This window comes from Pseudonaja textilis, chromosome Z (assembly GCF_049901715.1).
Source record: "Pseudonaja textilis isolate UNSWEBS1 chromosome Z, rPseTex1.2, whole genome shotgun sequence".
Classification (NCBI taxonomy): domain Eukaryota; kingdom Metazoa; phylum Chordata; class Lepidosauria; order Squamata; family Elapidae; genus Pseudonaja; species Pseudonaja textilis.
Window position 1 is genome coordinate 26,624,131 of NC_142008.1, and position 14,925 is coordinate 26,639,055.

A 14,925-nucleotide genomic window follows, 5' to 3' on the forward strand; every position below is an offset into this window, starting at 1 on the left:
CAGGGCAGATGGTCAGCAACAGAGCAATCATGCAACATAAACTGGCTGGAGCTTCACCCCGTCCTCCTGGCCCTCTGCAGCTTCCTCCCCCAGGTACGCGGACAACACATTTTAATTTTAACAGACAATGTGATGGCCAAAGCCCACATAAACAAACGGGGGCACACAATCAATACGACTAATGAGGGTAGCCGAGCGCCTTTGCCATTGGGCGGAGAACAATCTCCTTTCCATCAGGGCAGAACATAATCTCCGGAGTATCAAATACTCAAGCAGACTGGCTAAGCAGAGCCACCATAGACCAGTCGGAGTGGTGCTTCCACCCATCCCTGTTCAAAGAAGCAGCAAGAATATTCAGACAACCAGTGGTAGACTTATTTGCCTCCCCTCTCAATGCCCAGCTCCCGAGATTCTTCTCAAGGTACCCATCCCAGGGGGTGGAGAATTACAACATGCTACGCTGCCCTGGCCCACAGGGCTCCTGTACGCATTCCCCCCGCTAGCACTGGCGCCCAGGGTCATCCAGAAGTTGCTACACAAGAGAGCGGAGCTACTCCTCGTGTCTCCTTACTGGCCCAGAAGGCCATGGTTTGCGGACCTACGCAATCTATCAGTGGCCCCTCCCTGGAGGATCCCACCAGACAGGATCTCCCTATCTCAAGGTCCCTCCTGCATCCGGATCCTCAATGGTTCCAATTAGCCATCTGGAGGTTGAGCGGGAATGCCTGAAGAGAGAGAAGTTTCTAGCAGGGTTATTGATACTATTCTAGCTGCCAGATGGCCCTCAACCATTAGAATTCACAACGCCACATGGGCCATTTTCTGTAAATGGTGTAACAAGTTACAAATTAACCTAGTTTCTCCTTCTGTTGCCCAAATCTTAGACTTCCTTCAGGGGGGACTCAGTAAGGGGCTGTCCCCTAATACATTGAAATGACAGGTAGCAGCTTTAACAACGGTTATTTCTTGTGAGGGTGTTGGTTCCCTTTCCCTTTACCCCTGTATTTGGGCCTTTCTTAGAGGAGCCACTAATTTACACCCTCCAACTATGCATCGGTACCCAACATGGGACCTTAACAGAGTTCTTACTTCACTCACTAAACACACCTTTGTACCCTTAAGGGAGTCAACTCTTCAGTTCCTGACATATAAGGTAGTCTTCCTTGTAGCTATTACATCTGCCTGTCAAATCTCGGAAATCGCCGCCTTATCCATTAGAAGGGACCTTTCCGTATTTCATGCTGATGGGTGGTCCTCCAGCCCGATCCCACCTTTTTGCCCAAGGTCAATTCTGTCTTCCATAGAGCACAGGAACTCATCCTTCCAAATTTTTGTCCCAGGTCATCCCAGGAAAGGAAAAGGCAATGGCACACGCTTGATGTGAGACGAGCTCTGCGAATCTACATCAAGCGCACGAGCCATTCAGGAAATCAGAGGTCCTATTCCTCTCCTTTCAGCCCAAAACTCAGGGTCACAAAGTGTCTCCACCCACCATAGGCCGTTGGATAAGAGCAGCAATAGCTAGGTCATACCAGTCACAAGCTATGCAAGTGCCCAGAGGTATAACAGCACATTCTACCAGGAGTGCGGCAACCTCGGCAGATTGGGCCACTCAGGCACCAATAATCGAAATCTGCTGGGCGGCGACTTGGGCATCCCCATCACCTTTTATTAGGCACTATAAGATTGATGTGTTTGCCTCAGCGGAGGCTTCCTTTGGTAGACGGGTTCTACAGCGGGTTCTTAGAGATCCCGAGGAGGTTCTGGACCAGATGGATTCCCTCCCGTAGGACAGGCCCAGCTTTGGTATGTCCCACTACTGGATGCTTTGAGCAGCTCTGAGGAGAAGGGGCGTTGGTTCTTACCTGATACGCCTGTTCTCTTTGAGCTGCGAAGAGCATCCAGCCCCACCCAAATTCTCCATCTGGTGGGGTCTTGTTTCGGCCAATGGACCATTAGGTAGTTAGGATGAGAGCACGAATTTTTTTACTCTCGTCTTCGCAAAACTGGGGAACGTTATGGAGGAGTCACGTGGAGGAGGAGGAGCGTTCCTCAATTCAAGCTCAGCCTATGAATGCAGAGACTGAAGCACCTTCCACTACTGGATGCTCTTCGCAGCTCAAAGAGAACGGGCATATCAGGTAAGAACCAACACCCCTTTTATTTGTAGTCCTTTTGCTCTGTTATCACTATTTAACAGTTCCAACACTAGAGTAAAAAGGAGATAAAGGACACCCTGTGTTGTTCCCTTCTGGATTTCAACTGGTTTTGTAAAGTCTCCATTCCCCATGGTATCTTGAGTGTATAGATGGACTTCAGAGATGACAAAACCCTATCCAAAATCCATCTTTTTCACTACTTTAAACACAAAGGCCCAGTTCAAATTGTCAAATTGTCAAAAGCTTAAAGATGATTGTAATCTGTTTGTTGCTATGTTGTTGTAGATACTCAATTATATTCAAAATTACTCTTACATTATCTTTTATTTGTCTTTTAGGTAAGCCACACTGATCTTCATATATATGATCTTGTAAAACTTTTTAAAATAGCTAAAATAGATGTAGATTTTGTCGTGATTATTAAAAAGAGATATTGGCCTTCATAGAAATTAAATCCAGTCCATCTTTCAGTATTAAAGAAATGTAGGCATCCTTCCAAGAGTCTCATGGGGTCCCCTGTAAAATAGAATTCATTAAGTCCTTGATCAGAAAAAGTAATTGATCTTCAAAACTTTTATAAAATCTGTTCTGTAGGCCATCTGGCCTGGAGCTTTGCCTGTTTTAATCCTGTTAAATTGCTTGTGTTATTTTAAAAGTTGTTATTGGACTGTTCAAAATGTGCTTGTAGTTTTCTGATAATTTAGAAAGATTTTTAGTTGTGGTGACAGAGTGGGAGACAAATTGAGTAAATGAGTTTTGATGACTGAATGGCCAAATCTTTGCCATCTGATCTTTAAAAATACCCTGTGGTTTTTGTTTTAATACATATAATTGTTTTTAACCATGTTTACTTATTTGCACTGGTGTGAGGCTACAATGTTGCAAATTCTTTTATAATATTGGTGTTCTATCTTCCCAATGACAAATTTGATTGAATAGTAAGCCATTAAAATATAATTAAAATGTATAGGCTAGCTATGGAAGTTACCCTTCATCATCATCATTCATGCCCCACCTTTCTGCCTATAGAAAAACTTTGTGTTGCAATCCTAAGGAAGTTTATTTGAAAATAAGTACAATTGAAATTCATGTATCTTACCTCCAGATAATAAGTTGAGGATCATGCTATACATATAATTAATTAATCCTTTCATTACTTGTTCAGATCTGGTCATTTTTCTTTCATTCTGAGTTAATTTTAGCAAACATATGTGAGTTTTGTATATGATTGAGTTGATCTGTTCTCCATTTTATCATTTGGGGTTGCTTTATTAACACATGAGTAGAGTTATTAGAATCAGTATTAAAATTCAGTTTTCTTCCTAGAATCTTTAGCATTTAAATCAATTGTCAATTCAATTACTGAATAGTTTAAATGCTATGGCTACAGTCCTCTAAACATCCAGATACCATATGTTGTACAGGACTACCACTTCATAGTGAGGCAGTTGCTAAGGAACAAATATAATGAAACTACAAGACAGTAGTATGTTTTTGTAATATATATGCAAACAAACTCTAATTTAGCCTTTCAAGTTTCAACTGATAAATTGATAAATTCAATTGTAATAGATCTGCAACCAAACTGTAATTTAGCTTTTCAATTGATAAAGCAAGCTATTCAAAGAATAAAGCACATTATGGAATGTATGGATGTCATACTTAGAGATAATACTAAGCCAGGATAATGTAGGGGTGGACAGGCTTAATAGCAAAGGTCATAGAGAGCTGATGCAAAACAAGCAGGCCCATTCATGTTGTATAGATGCAGATACTTAGAGAAGGATTTTGGTTTTCTCTACTATGTTAGGTCTATTTTAGGACTTATTCTACAGTTATCATGTATTTTCTCTCTCAAAATGGAAAGAATATACTGCCAGTTTTTAGGAGTTGTGATAGAAGAAGGCTTCAGGAATCACAGCAAAAGAAAAATAGTGAGACCTCATTCAGACCTCAGATCTCAGGTGTTTTGTGAACAAGCAAGACGATGCTGCTGTTGAAAAGTCTATTGGATGCCTTCTTTCCATACAGTCAAGAGGCAGAGGCGCTATTCAGCAGGGTCTGACCAATTCTGGAGAACCGGTAGCAGAAATTTTGAGTAGTTCGGAGAACCGCCAAAATCTCCTCTGACTGGAGATTTTGTAGTATCCTTTCCCTGCCAACCCACCAAGCCACGCCCACAGAACCGGTAGTAAAAAATTTTTGAATCCCACCACTGTCAAGAGGGCTTGGTCTCACACTCGGAGAAATCAGACATCGTTGCACGAAGCAAAGAATGGGGTTTTAGATATGCTGTTCTATTTTTAAATACTCCATCTTTAGATAATAAAAAATGAAATTATTATTATTTGAACAGTTGAGGTTTTTTTTTTTCTGTGGAGAATAATAACTGGGGAGCTGATCTCTGAACCTCATGTTGCCTTCTTGTTTAGGCATATACTATTACACCATTTAATGCAATCTCCAACCATTTTCAGTCAACACTGTTATGAGGGTTTATAAAATGGCTATCATAGTGTGCATGGCCACAAAAATAAATATACTGATTTAGCAGAAGGCGAATGGATGAGATTACTCCCCACTGTCCTAAATTGGTAGGATGCTGTTTACCTCCTCAAAGTAAATGTTTTAGGTACTTTTATAGTGTAGTATTTAATTAAAAGAATCTAAAACAAAATAAAATAAGTTGAAACCTAAAGCTCAGTGGATATTGTGAGGGAATCAAGAAAGTCCAGATGATGGTTAAGCTCTATGATCAAAGCCACTATGTTGACTTTTATCATAATTCCCCATAAACAACCACAGACAATATTTTGGAGAATCAGTGTTTAGTTTAGCAGGCCAGAATTTAATCACCAATAATGTATGAAAACAATAGAAGCCTCCTGGCAGTAATTCTTGATATGAGGATAAATAAATTACTCTGAGAATGAGTTCGAATTAATTCAGAGTGCTTTTGGCTATATATTGAACAAATCTTTTAAACAAGTATCTGTCAGAGTATATTCATGAACTGGAATAGAGCATGATAACAAGGTCAGCCAATGAATAGGCATAGCAGCTAAGTCAGCCAACGAGGACTGTTTGGAAACTGAAACTAGAAGTAACCTAGGTGTGGCTCTATATTAAGCTCTGAAGGTATGTTAAGCTCTGAGTCTGTCTATTGAAAATGAAACTGCTTCTCTCCTCTGCTGGGTGTCTTGCTTGCCTGTTGAACTAAAATGAAACTAATGTCTATTTCTGAGTTCTTGAGTTGCTGTTTTGCTCTGAACTTGTAACATGTCTGCTTCTGTTTGAGTTTGCTCCATGTTGGAGAAATCTACAGCTGGTATTGCAAAATTCATTATATGTATTTATAAAGAAGTTAAATGAAGCCTCAGTCATATGTGTTTATTTTTCTGGCGCTGCAGTACTCTGAACAGTATCTATTTTTATTTGTTATGCATTGAGGAGTATAGGAGTAATTCTATATTGTTATTATAAAACTACAGTAATTGTTAGTAGTATTACTTTTACTAAGGGTATCCAGGCACATTTTACTAATTTGATAAATAGTTCATTCTATATTGAACTGGATGTAACTTTTGGGAGAATTTCAGTCTTGTTCCATGAAAATAATATTGTGCTATCTTAATGTCGCTAAAAAGATCTTAGTTTTTCTGTAGTTTTAATTTTCTTTTAATCCTATTTGCTTATTTTATTAAACTTGGAAAAAGTTCTCCTTATTTCCTTCTGCTCAAATTTCAGAATCAAAGCAATGAATATTTCAAGTATCCTTTTATCGTGACTGTTCTGTACAAGAAAAACAAGAATATAATATGTACTTTTATTCCAGATACCAGAAACATGCAGTATAACTTTCTATATCAAAATCAAATAATTGAAGAATGGAGAATCCTCTAGAGACCACTCCTAGGGATTACACACAAATTTGGCATGCATCAAGCCAGAGGCACAGTCCATTATGAGTAAAGCCAATCTGTAATCCCAATTAATGTCCTCCCTAGTGTGCTTGCTGTTGAATATGGCTGCTGTGGCAAATCTTATTTCTGCTTTCTTTTGTTCAGTAGCCTTATGTAAAACAAACTCCCACAAAATTCCCTATTAAGCTGTGTAGAAGGTAAAATTATCTGACTACGTGAAGTAGATAGGCATCTAATGAAAAATATATTGTTCTCCCATGAGCTGTTCAGAGCATCCAGAAGTGGGGAGTTGCTTCAGTCTCTTCTGGAAAGGCTGGGCTTAAAACTCCGGGACACTCATCCTCCTCCCCGGTGTCCCCCAGTTCTAGCTCAGCCTTCGTGGTAAGAGGTTGTGCACTCCCTGACTGGAACGGTTTTCTGATTCAGCTAGTCAAAATTCAGGTTTGCTCTTGGGTTAATTCGGCTTGTAAATTTTTCCCCAATTAATTTGGCGATTTCAAGGCTTGTGGCTCTATTAGGTCATTCCCCTGATCAGTTTGAGAGCAATTCTTTGTGACTGGCAGAGCCTGCCACTCCGCAGGCAGCCTGAGAGGGCCGCTTCAGGCAATTAGATTATCTAATCCCCCGATCATCTTATCTCTGCGATCTTGGTGGAGCGCTCGCAGCCGCGGCTCAATTCTCCTTGCCGTTTCGACTGACAGGATCATTTATGTGACAATTTAGAGAGTCAGCAGCAGCGGCTCGTTAAATTGCTCAGGCAATTAACATAGGAGATTCTGCCTTCCTGCCATCTTCAACGGCTGGCTTCAAGTTCGTGCCTAAATATCACAGGTGCCATTCCCTGTTGGTTTCCCTTCTTGGGGTCCGGGGCAGGTACCTTCCCACTCCGCTTCCCTGGCATTATTTCTCTTTCATCTTGCTGGGGTTGGATAAGCAGGCTAGTCCTTAAACAGGATTTTTTCTCTCTCTTTTTGCAATTGCTTTTGGATCATTACATTGGAATGAAACCGCAAGTGCCATTTCAAACAGCGAGATGTTTTTGATGGGAAAGGATCCATCAGGCCCTGTATAGCTGGTTTCCCTTGTTGGGGACCAGGGATCCAGAATATTTCTGGCTTGGAGTCCTTGGGGGTTTCCCTTGTTGGGGACCCTTAGATACTGTTTCCCATATACACAGTTTTACATGTAGATATAGGCACATATGTGTATGGGTATATATATACCCAACCTCCAGCTCAAACACACCCCAACCAGGCACCCAGATGAAACCTAGCTTCCTAACAAATGATAGCCATCCATTTACTCGGAGCCAAGCTGCACTAAAAGCCTCCAATATAGGAACACAATGTTGCCAGCCAACCAAGACAAAAAAAGCCACAAAACAGACAGAAGATATTAGAAACACCGATCAAGCAGAACACAGCAAACTCCAAGACCAATAAACACAGACCAAGACTCCCAACCAATCAGGATGAAGAAAAAAACATTCCGGCACAGCAGTAGGCTAGCCCCAAATTTAAAACTGAAACAACTGTAAAAGTCTGACTCACAGACGAACACAATACAGAAGCCTGATGATGGCAGATAAGATTCTGCTGAAACGTTGCTACAACTTTAAAAGCACAACTATAATGACGTGGGAAAATACCTGAACAAAGCTGAATACCATACATGTAAGTACCCGCGAAAACTTAAGAAAACAAATATCAGACCTCTACGGGGAGGAAATAAACAGCCAGACCAAAACCTATGAGAAGCTGGAAGTTAAAAGAGCAGGAATACTATGTGACCTCAAATTCCTATGCAGCTGCAGAGACAACAATTCAACACTAACCTGCTTCAAATTAACATTTCATCACAGCACAGCAGCTACTAAATGTATCCTGAAAAGAACTGAAATGGCTCTACTCAGGAACGAGCTCCACAGAAAGAGATTCCAATTGGATCAGTTAAACAAAGATTTGCTAGCACTACACCTGGAATTGAGCAGCAAAATCCACCCTCTACTTTGGGACAAGATAAAACAACTTACAACTTGGAGAGCTGAAACTGAACAACTTACAAAAATGACAAACTCTTGAAGAAACTAAAGAAATTAGAACATGACAAGAAAGCCCTCAACAACTCACAACACCTGAAACAATTAGTATATAATGTTTCCAACAGAGAACTCACCAAAACAGAAACAGATGTCCTAACCAAAGGATTCAATTATGCTATAGCACCCAAAAAAATCCCCACAGAATCCATCATATGTGCAGTAGAATCCAGCCTAACTAAATTAAATACAGATGAAGCTGATAGAATAAGACACCAAGTTACTAACATCCTATGCACAAGCAAACCACCCAAAAGCAACTTGCACAAAGAGGAACTAAAAGCCCTGCAAGCCCTAAAAAAGGATAGCAGCATAATCATACTTCCAGCAGACAAAGGGAATGCCACAGTAGTAATGGATGGAAAAGACTATGAAACAAAATTGACAGACCTACTTCAAGACTCCACATACAAACCCACAAACACGGACCCAACCACATATCTGGAAGAAATAACCAAGAAGAAAATTATAACCAGCCACATGAGCAAAGAGATCCAACAGACGATCATCCCAAGAGAAAAATCTTCCAGATGCCCCAAACTATACGGCCTCCCAAAAATATACAAAGAAGGCATACCTCTCAGACCCATAGTCAGCTTCAGAGGAGCACCACTACAAAACCTAGCTAAACACTTAGCAAAACAGCTACAGCCCCATGCTGAAACAGCAGCTTCACATGTACAAAACTCATACCACTTCTTGGAAATGATCAAAGATCTACACGTGGAACAAGAAGATCTGCTTGTAAATTTCGACGTGGTTTCACTATTCGCTCAAGTCCCGATAAAAGAAACTCTTGAAATCATAAAAAATAAACACCAACCAGCTAAACACCTCATGGAACTAGGAGAACACTGCTTAACTAACACATATTTCATATACAAAGGACAAAGATACAAGCAAATTGAAGGAGCCCCTGTGGGATCACCACTGTCACCCGTCATTGCAAACCTGTTCATGGAAGAATTCGAATCCAGAGCCCTGGCTAATGCCATCCACAAACCCAAACTATGGTTAAGATACACCGATGACACATTTGTGATTTGGCCCCATAGGCTGCCTCCCTCAGGATCAAATCTATTCATTTACAATGTTATCTAGATGATATTTTAATTTTGTCATCTTCCAGACATCAAGCAAATTTAGATACCAAGATTACTCTGGAGACCCTTCAAGGTCATGGCTTTTCCATAAATTGGGGTAAAAGCCATTTGATCCCTTCAGCTAGGTTGGTTCATTTAGGGGCAGTGATAGATGCCGTGGAGGGCAAGGTTTTTCTCTCTCAGGACAGGTTGAATAGTATCCAGTCTTTGGCCAGGGAGATCAGAGCCTTAAAGAGGGTTTCCTTGGCAGTTCTGTCTCAACTGTTAGGGAAACTGATTTCTTGTATTTCCATTGTGCCTTGGGCTTGATTCCATTCTAGAGATCTGCAATGGTTCCTGCTACCTTTCCAGCGATCCGGAAGAGTCACTTCCAACGTCTGGATAAAGGTACCGCACAATGTTCTCCGATTGCTCCACTGGTGGTTGGAAAACACGATAAACAAGGGGTGTCCTTTCAAGGAACCTTGCAGGGCAACGATCACAATTGATGCCAGCCTGGTAGGGTGGGGAGCTCACTTCCAATCCCACACTGCACAGGGAAGTTGGACTAGTTTTCTACCCCTTTTCCAATCACGCCACATTCTGGTCTTGACAGACAATATCACAACCAAGGCCCACGTAAACAGACAGCGGGGTACCCACTCCAAACTTCTGATGCTGGAGACGGCCAGGTTGTTCAAGTGGGCCGAGGCCAATCTGCTTTCTCTCAAGGCAGAGCACATAGCAGGGGCCTTAAACACACAAGCAGACTGGCTCAGCAGGGCTACGATAGATCAGACAGAGTGGCGCCTACACCCATCTGTCTTCCAGGAAGCAGTGCGGAGGTTTGGGCAACCGGTGATTGATCTATTTGCCTCTCCCCTCAATGCCCAATTGCCCGGGTATATTTCAAGGTACCCGACTCAGGGTGGAAGCCGTCAACGCCCTGCGATGTCAGTGGCTTCCCGGACTTCTATATGCATTTCCTCCGCTCCCTGTAATACCCAGGTTGATCCAGAAGTTATTGGAGCAATGAGCCGAATTGATATTGGTCGCCCCTTACTGGCCCAGGCGAACATGGTTCGCGGACATACAGGACCTGTCGAGAGAACAACCTTGGAAAATTCCACCGTTGAAGGCTTCCCTCTCGCAAGGGTCGGTACTTCACCTGGACCCACAATGGCTCAGCCTAGCCACATGGAGGTTGAGCGGAACTGTTTAAGGACCCAACAGATTTCAAAGGATGCCATTGCCACTGTACAAGCATCCAGACGGTCCTCAACAAATCGTATATACGAGAATTCAATTGAACTATAAATTAAAACAATGCATCAATAATTTAAAAGATCCCAAAATGTACTTATCACCCATAATGGCCTATTTTGTGTCTTTTTCACCAATATAACATTTCAGTCATGATGAAAAGATTTGAAGAGTTATTTGTCCTTACTATATCTTGAAAATGGAATAATGCTATCAGAATCAATTGGATAATTATTTTACACAAAAAGTATCCTTCCTATGGCTTAAATATATTAAATGCAATAAATAATTCCATTTATGGTTTTTATTTTGATTTAGCAATGAATTGGAATTGAAATTAATAATATATGATATTTACATTTTTTTTTTACTTTAAATGTCAAAGCTAAACTTCACTCACTTCTCAGAAGAAAAGTAGATAAGCTTCAGGATATTTGTATGCTTAAATTAAATGAAGCAGTACTGATATAGAAAAGTCTGCATTTCTCATAATATCTTGCATCCTAGGATATTTTTTAGGTTATGTATCCCGTTCTTTACAAATGAAGAAAAGCAATAATGCCTTTCTAGGTATTAGCTAGAATACGTAACATTAACAGTAGCATTGAATTCTCCAAATTCTAATAGTATATGGTATGGGTGGGACAGGGAGTAGGCAATCTTTGCAATTTATTCATCATTTTAGAAAGAATTGTGGGTGGCAAATCCAATCATTCTGATCCTGAATGAATACAGAATTGAGTTGACTTCATTGAATACATCAAGAAGAATACACCAGTATAATAATGTCAAAGTATACTATATTCACATAAATGCTTAGCATCAGATGATGGAACTGGTTACATTAACAACCTTTTTATTTCTTTCTGTTAATTTGGACTTGCATGAAGAGTAAAGGGATCCGAGAAAAAGGAATAAAGTACTTCTTTAACCATTCTTCCATTGTATCTAGCCTGTGCATTAATTTGATTAGCACCGCAACTGTCAAATACACAGTATCTCTACTGGAAGAATGACCTTTTAATTTCCATACACATGGCTCTTATTAGCACTAATTGAATGGAAGCATTGTAACCTAGTGAGAATAGATCTGAGGGCTACAGATGCATGTTTTGTTTAAAGTGGACATACTCTTACAAATCCACTTACTTAAAGCTCGTGATTAAAAATATAGATTTCTTTCTAATAAAGATTTCTTTCTGCAAGTTTCACCATGCTTGAACCTGTTTAAAGGCTGATACTTTATCAGTCTAGATTAGTATAGGAATATTAATATTTGCTGGTAACAATATCTGCACAGAAATAGATATTTTGCTTTCTTTCTTCCCATGTACCATCTTATTTAACTATAGGTTGGTATCTATGATGATGTATTGTTCTTCTTTATAAACAGCTGAAAACAGAAAAATCCTGAATGAACAAGAAGTTGAAAAATGTCTTATCACTCTTTTGGGAACGGATAACGAAGGAACCAAAATAGCTGCTTCTCAAGCCATCTCCGCTATGTGTGAGAATTTAGCTAGTAAGCAAACCACTGGAGCGCTAGGTAAATAGTTATGGTGACAATGGAATTATGATCCAGAAGAAAATATTTACCAATTTACAATGTTTCCATAGTTAATTTAAAACTGTCTATATACATTTATCCTCTCTTAGGAATTCCGCAGCTTGTTCAGTTGCTAAGCAGCGAAAATGAAGAGTTAAAGGAAGCTGCTGCTACAGCTCTGGTTAATCTAACAACTGCCCATCCTGCCAATGCAAGGTAAGCTCAGGATGAATAGAGGATTATTAGACATTTTAATCAGGAAATACATTTTTCCATTTTTATAGTTTATGGAATTGGTAGGAAATTTGGCACGGTGCTTTGTTGGTTTTATTTCACATCACATGTCATCTATACACTGTTTAACTAAACATGACTGCATGCTTTTTATTATTATTAGTGTATTAATAAAATATAACAATAATGAATTGGTATTATGATTTTAGCTAGTTGATGCTTAGTCTGGGTGTGTTTTTTTCATTAAAATTTGCAGTCTTGCATATTTAGAAAGTTTGAAAAGCTGAGTACAAAAATAAAAAGGGATTCCCTAGAAATGTTTGCATTTTGCTAAAGATGGGTTACTTTGGAATCTCCCTTTTCTATGTATAAATATTGTTTTAATGATAACCAAATTTTTAATGTCAACAATTTAATCAAATAGTGTTTAGACTCATCAAAGAGCATTAAAGAGCATGTGGTTAAGAATATTTGCAAAATAGAAGTGAATGGGTGGATCCACCTCGCTGAAAACAAAGTATCTATAATATTTGCCCAAGGAAAAAAGGATATTATTAGTATCTTCTGTCATCAAGGAAATTTGGCTATAGTGCAGATATTTAAATAGACTTAATTTTATTAGATACCTATCAATGTTGTATGTGCTGGATATACTTCCGTAAATTTATCTTTGTAAAATGCACTTAAGAAATTAGGTTCAATCCCAGTTTACTTGTTTTTTCAAAAGATTGAAGCTTCTCTAGTTATACTGCGTGACCTATTTCACATTCTATATGAAATGAAAGTAGGGGAAATTTTAAGATTCTTTTGGTTGATTAAATGTAATCAGAATTTTTGACTGACAATTGGACAATGTTATAAGAAAACAAATAACTATAGATTGGACAATCAGAATTTATGTCTGGTATTTCTTTTAGATACATTGCTTTATCTTGCTGTAATTGGCATATATTTGTGGGCTCAAGCGGGAAACATCATGAAAACAAGTCAGCATGCAGATCCACATATGCAGATATGCAGACATTTTTCTCTTCCATTTACAGTATTTCCTTCCATATTAAATTTGGAAAAGGAGACCACATTTAACTTAAATAAACATATTAAAATGAGCGAGTAATCAAACTTTTAAAGGATATAAGGTAGTCAAATTTGCAAAAGGCTTCTTAGACTTTTGCAAACAATAAGTAAAACATAAATGGCTACTGGCTCATACAGCCTTAATGTATTCAGTCCTTTTTATTTAACAAATTATTCATTCAATTCTAATAGCCACTGTCATTAATTTAACATCATAGTTGAAATTTTATTCATTTTGTGTAGACATTGTCTGCTCATCCATTCGCTGGAAAAACGAAATAGATATTCTCTGATAATTCTTTCTTATAATTCAGTTGTGGCCAGCTTTTTAACCAGCCTTATGCCTCTAGGGCCCAGCCTTTCTAGAATTGTTCTTCTCTTCTTTACAATTTATAATTTACAGTTATAAATTATTGTAAACTTGATTGATACAACCTTTTGAGGATTCATCTATGAAAGCTATTCTCTAGACAATGAATCCACGTAGCTTCTTTTTCTTTTGTAATCCCATTTAAGAAAGGAATACATTTGGCGCTTAACTCCAGTGATTGCTAATTACTAAAATATTTTATATAGTAGTTTTATTAAAGAATAGAATTACAACAATAAAAACTAATAGGATACATTGGATCAAGAGAGAGAATTTTGTGATTAATTAGTGGGGGAAGAAGAAAGTAGCAGTAGGGAAGAACTGGAATCCAAGAGTCAGGAAGATCAGTCATAAGAGATGAGAGAGGTGGAGAAAGAGGGAGGTAGTATGGAAAGACAAGAACAAAAAGGAACAGAAGGAAGAGAATTAAGGACAAGACCACAAGGGGATTATAGAATAAATAGAAAACAGAGACCAAATCACCGATAAGATAATGGATAAAGAAATTTGGCTAATATCTATAAATATAAACAGGCTAAACTCTCCAGCTAAAAGAAATCAAATATTTAAAAGGCTACTCAAAGGAAAATTAGATATTGTTTGCCTTCAGGAGGTCCAAATAAAGGATCAATTTAGGGACTAGAATACCGCAGGTTAGGGAAGTTATATACCACCTTAGCAAAAAAATAAACAAAGAGGGATAGCAGTTTATATAAAGGCAAACCTAGAAACAAAGTTAAAATACGCAGATGAAAATGGAAGGATCTTGATAATTGAATTACAGATTGGACAAAAATTAATGATACTGGTAATAATCTATGCCCCAAACAAAAACAAAAAATAATTTTACAAGACATTACATGAAAAAAATGCAGAAATAGAATATGATAATATATGTGTTATAGATGACCATAATGCAGTGGTAGACCCAAGGAAAGATTATATAGGGATTCTGGCTACAAAGAAAAGGAAAATATTACCAACCACATTATTTGAAATGATGCAAAAATTAAATTTGTGGACAAATGAAGGAAGATAAATTCTAAAAAACAGGAATATACTTTTTACTCAAATCCTCATAAAGCGTGGTCCCGCCTGGATATGGCCTGGATGAATGGAGAAATAGGTAGCGAGATGGATAAGATAGAAATTATGACGAACACATCGGCTGAC

General features: G+C 38.7%; 1 protein-coding gene across 5 annotated transcripts in view; it reads left to right on the forward strand.

The window, feature by feature from the left end:
• ARMC3 (armadillo repeat containing 3) overlaps positions 1 to 14,925 on the forward strand; it is an 89,858-nt gene that overhangs the window by 46,213 nt on the left and 28,720 nt on the right. For all 5 annotated transcript variants that reach the window (XM_087916487.1, XM_087916486.1, XM_087916490.1 and 2 more), the window contains 2 exons: positions 11,919 to 12,071; positions 12,182 to 12,287. In XM_087916487.1, coding sequence (XP_087772613.1) covers positions 11,919 to 12,071; positions 12,182 to 12,287 — 259 coding nt within the window. The remainder of the gene's footprint in view (positions 1 to 11,918; positions 12,072 to 12,181; positions 12,288 to 14,925) is intronic.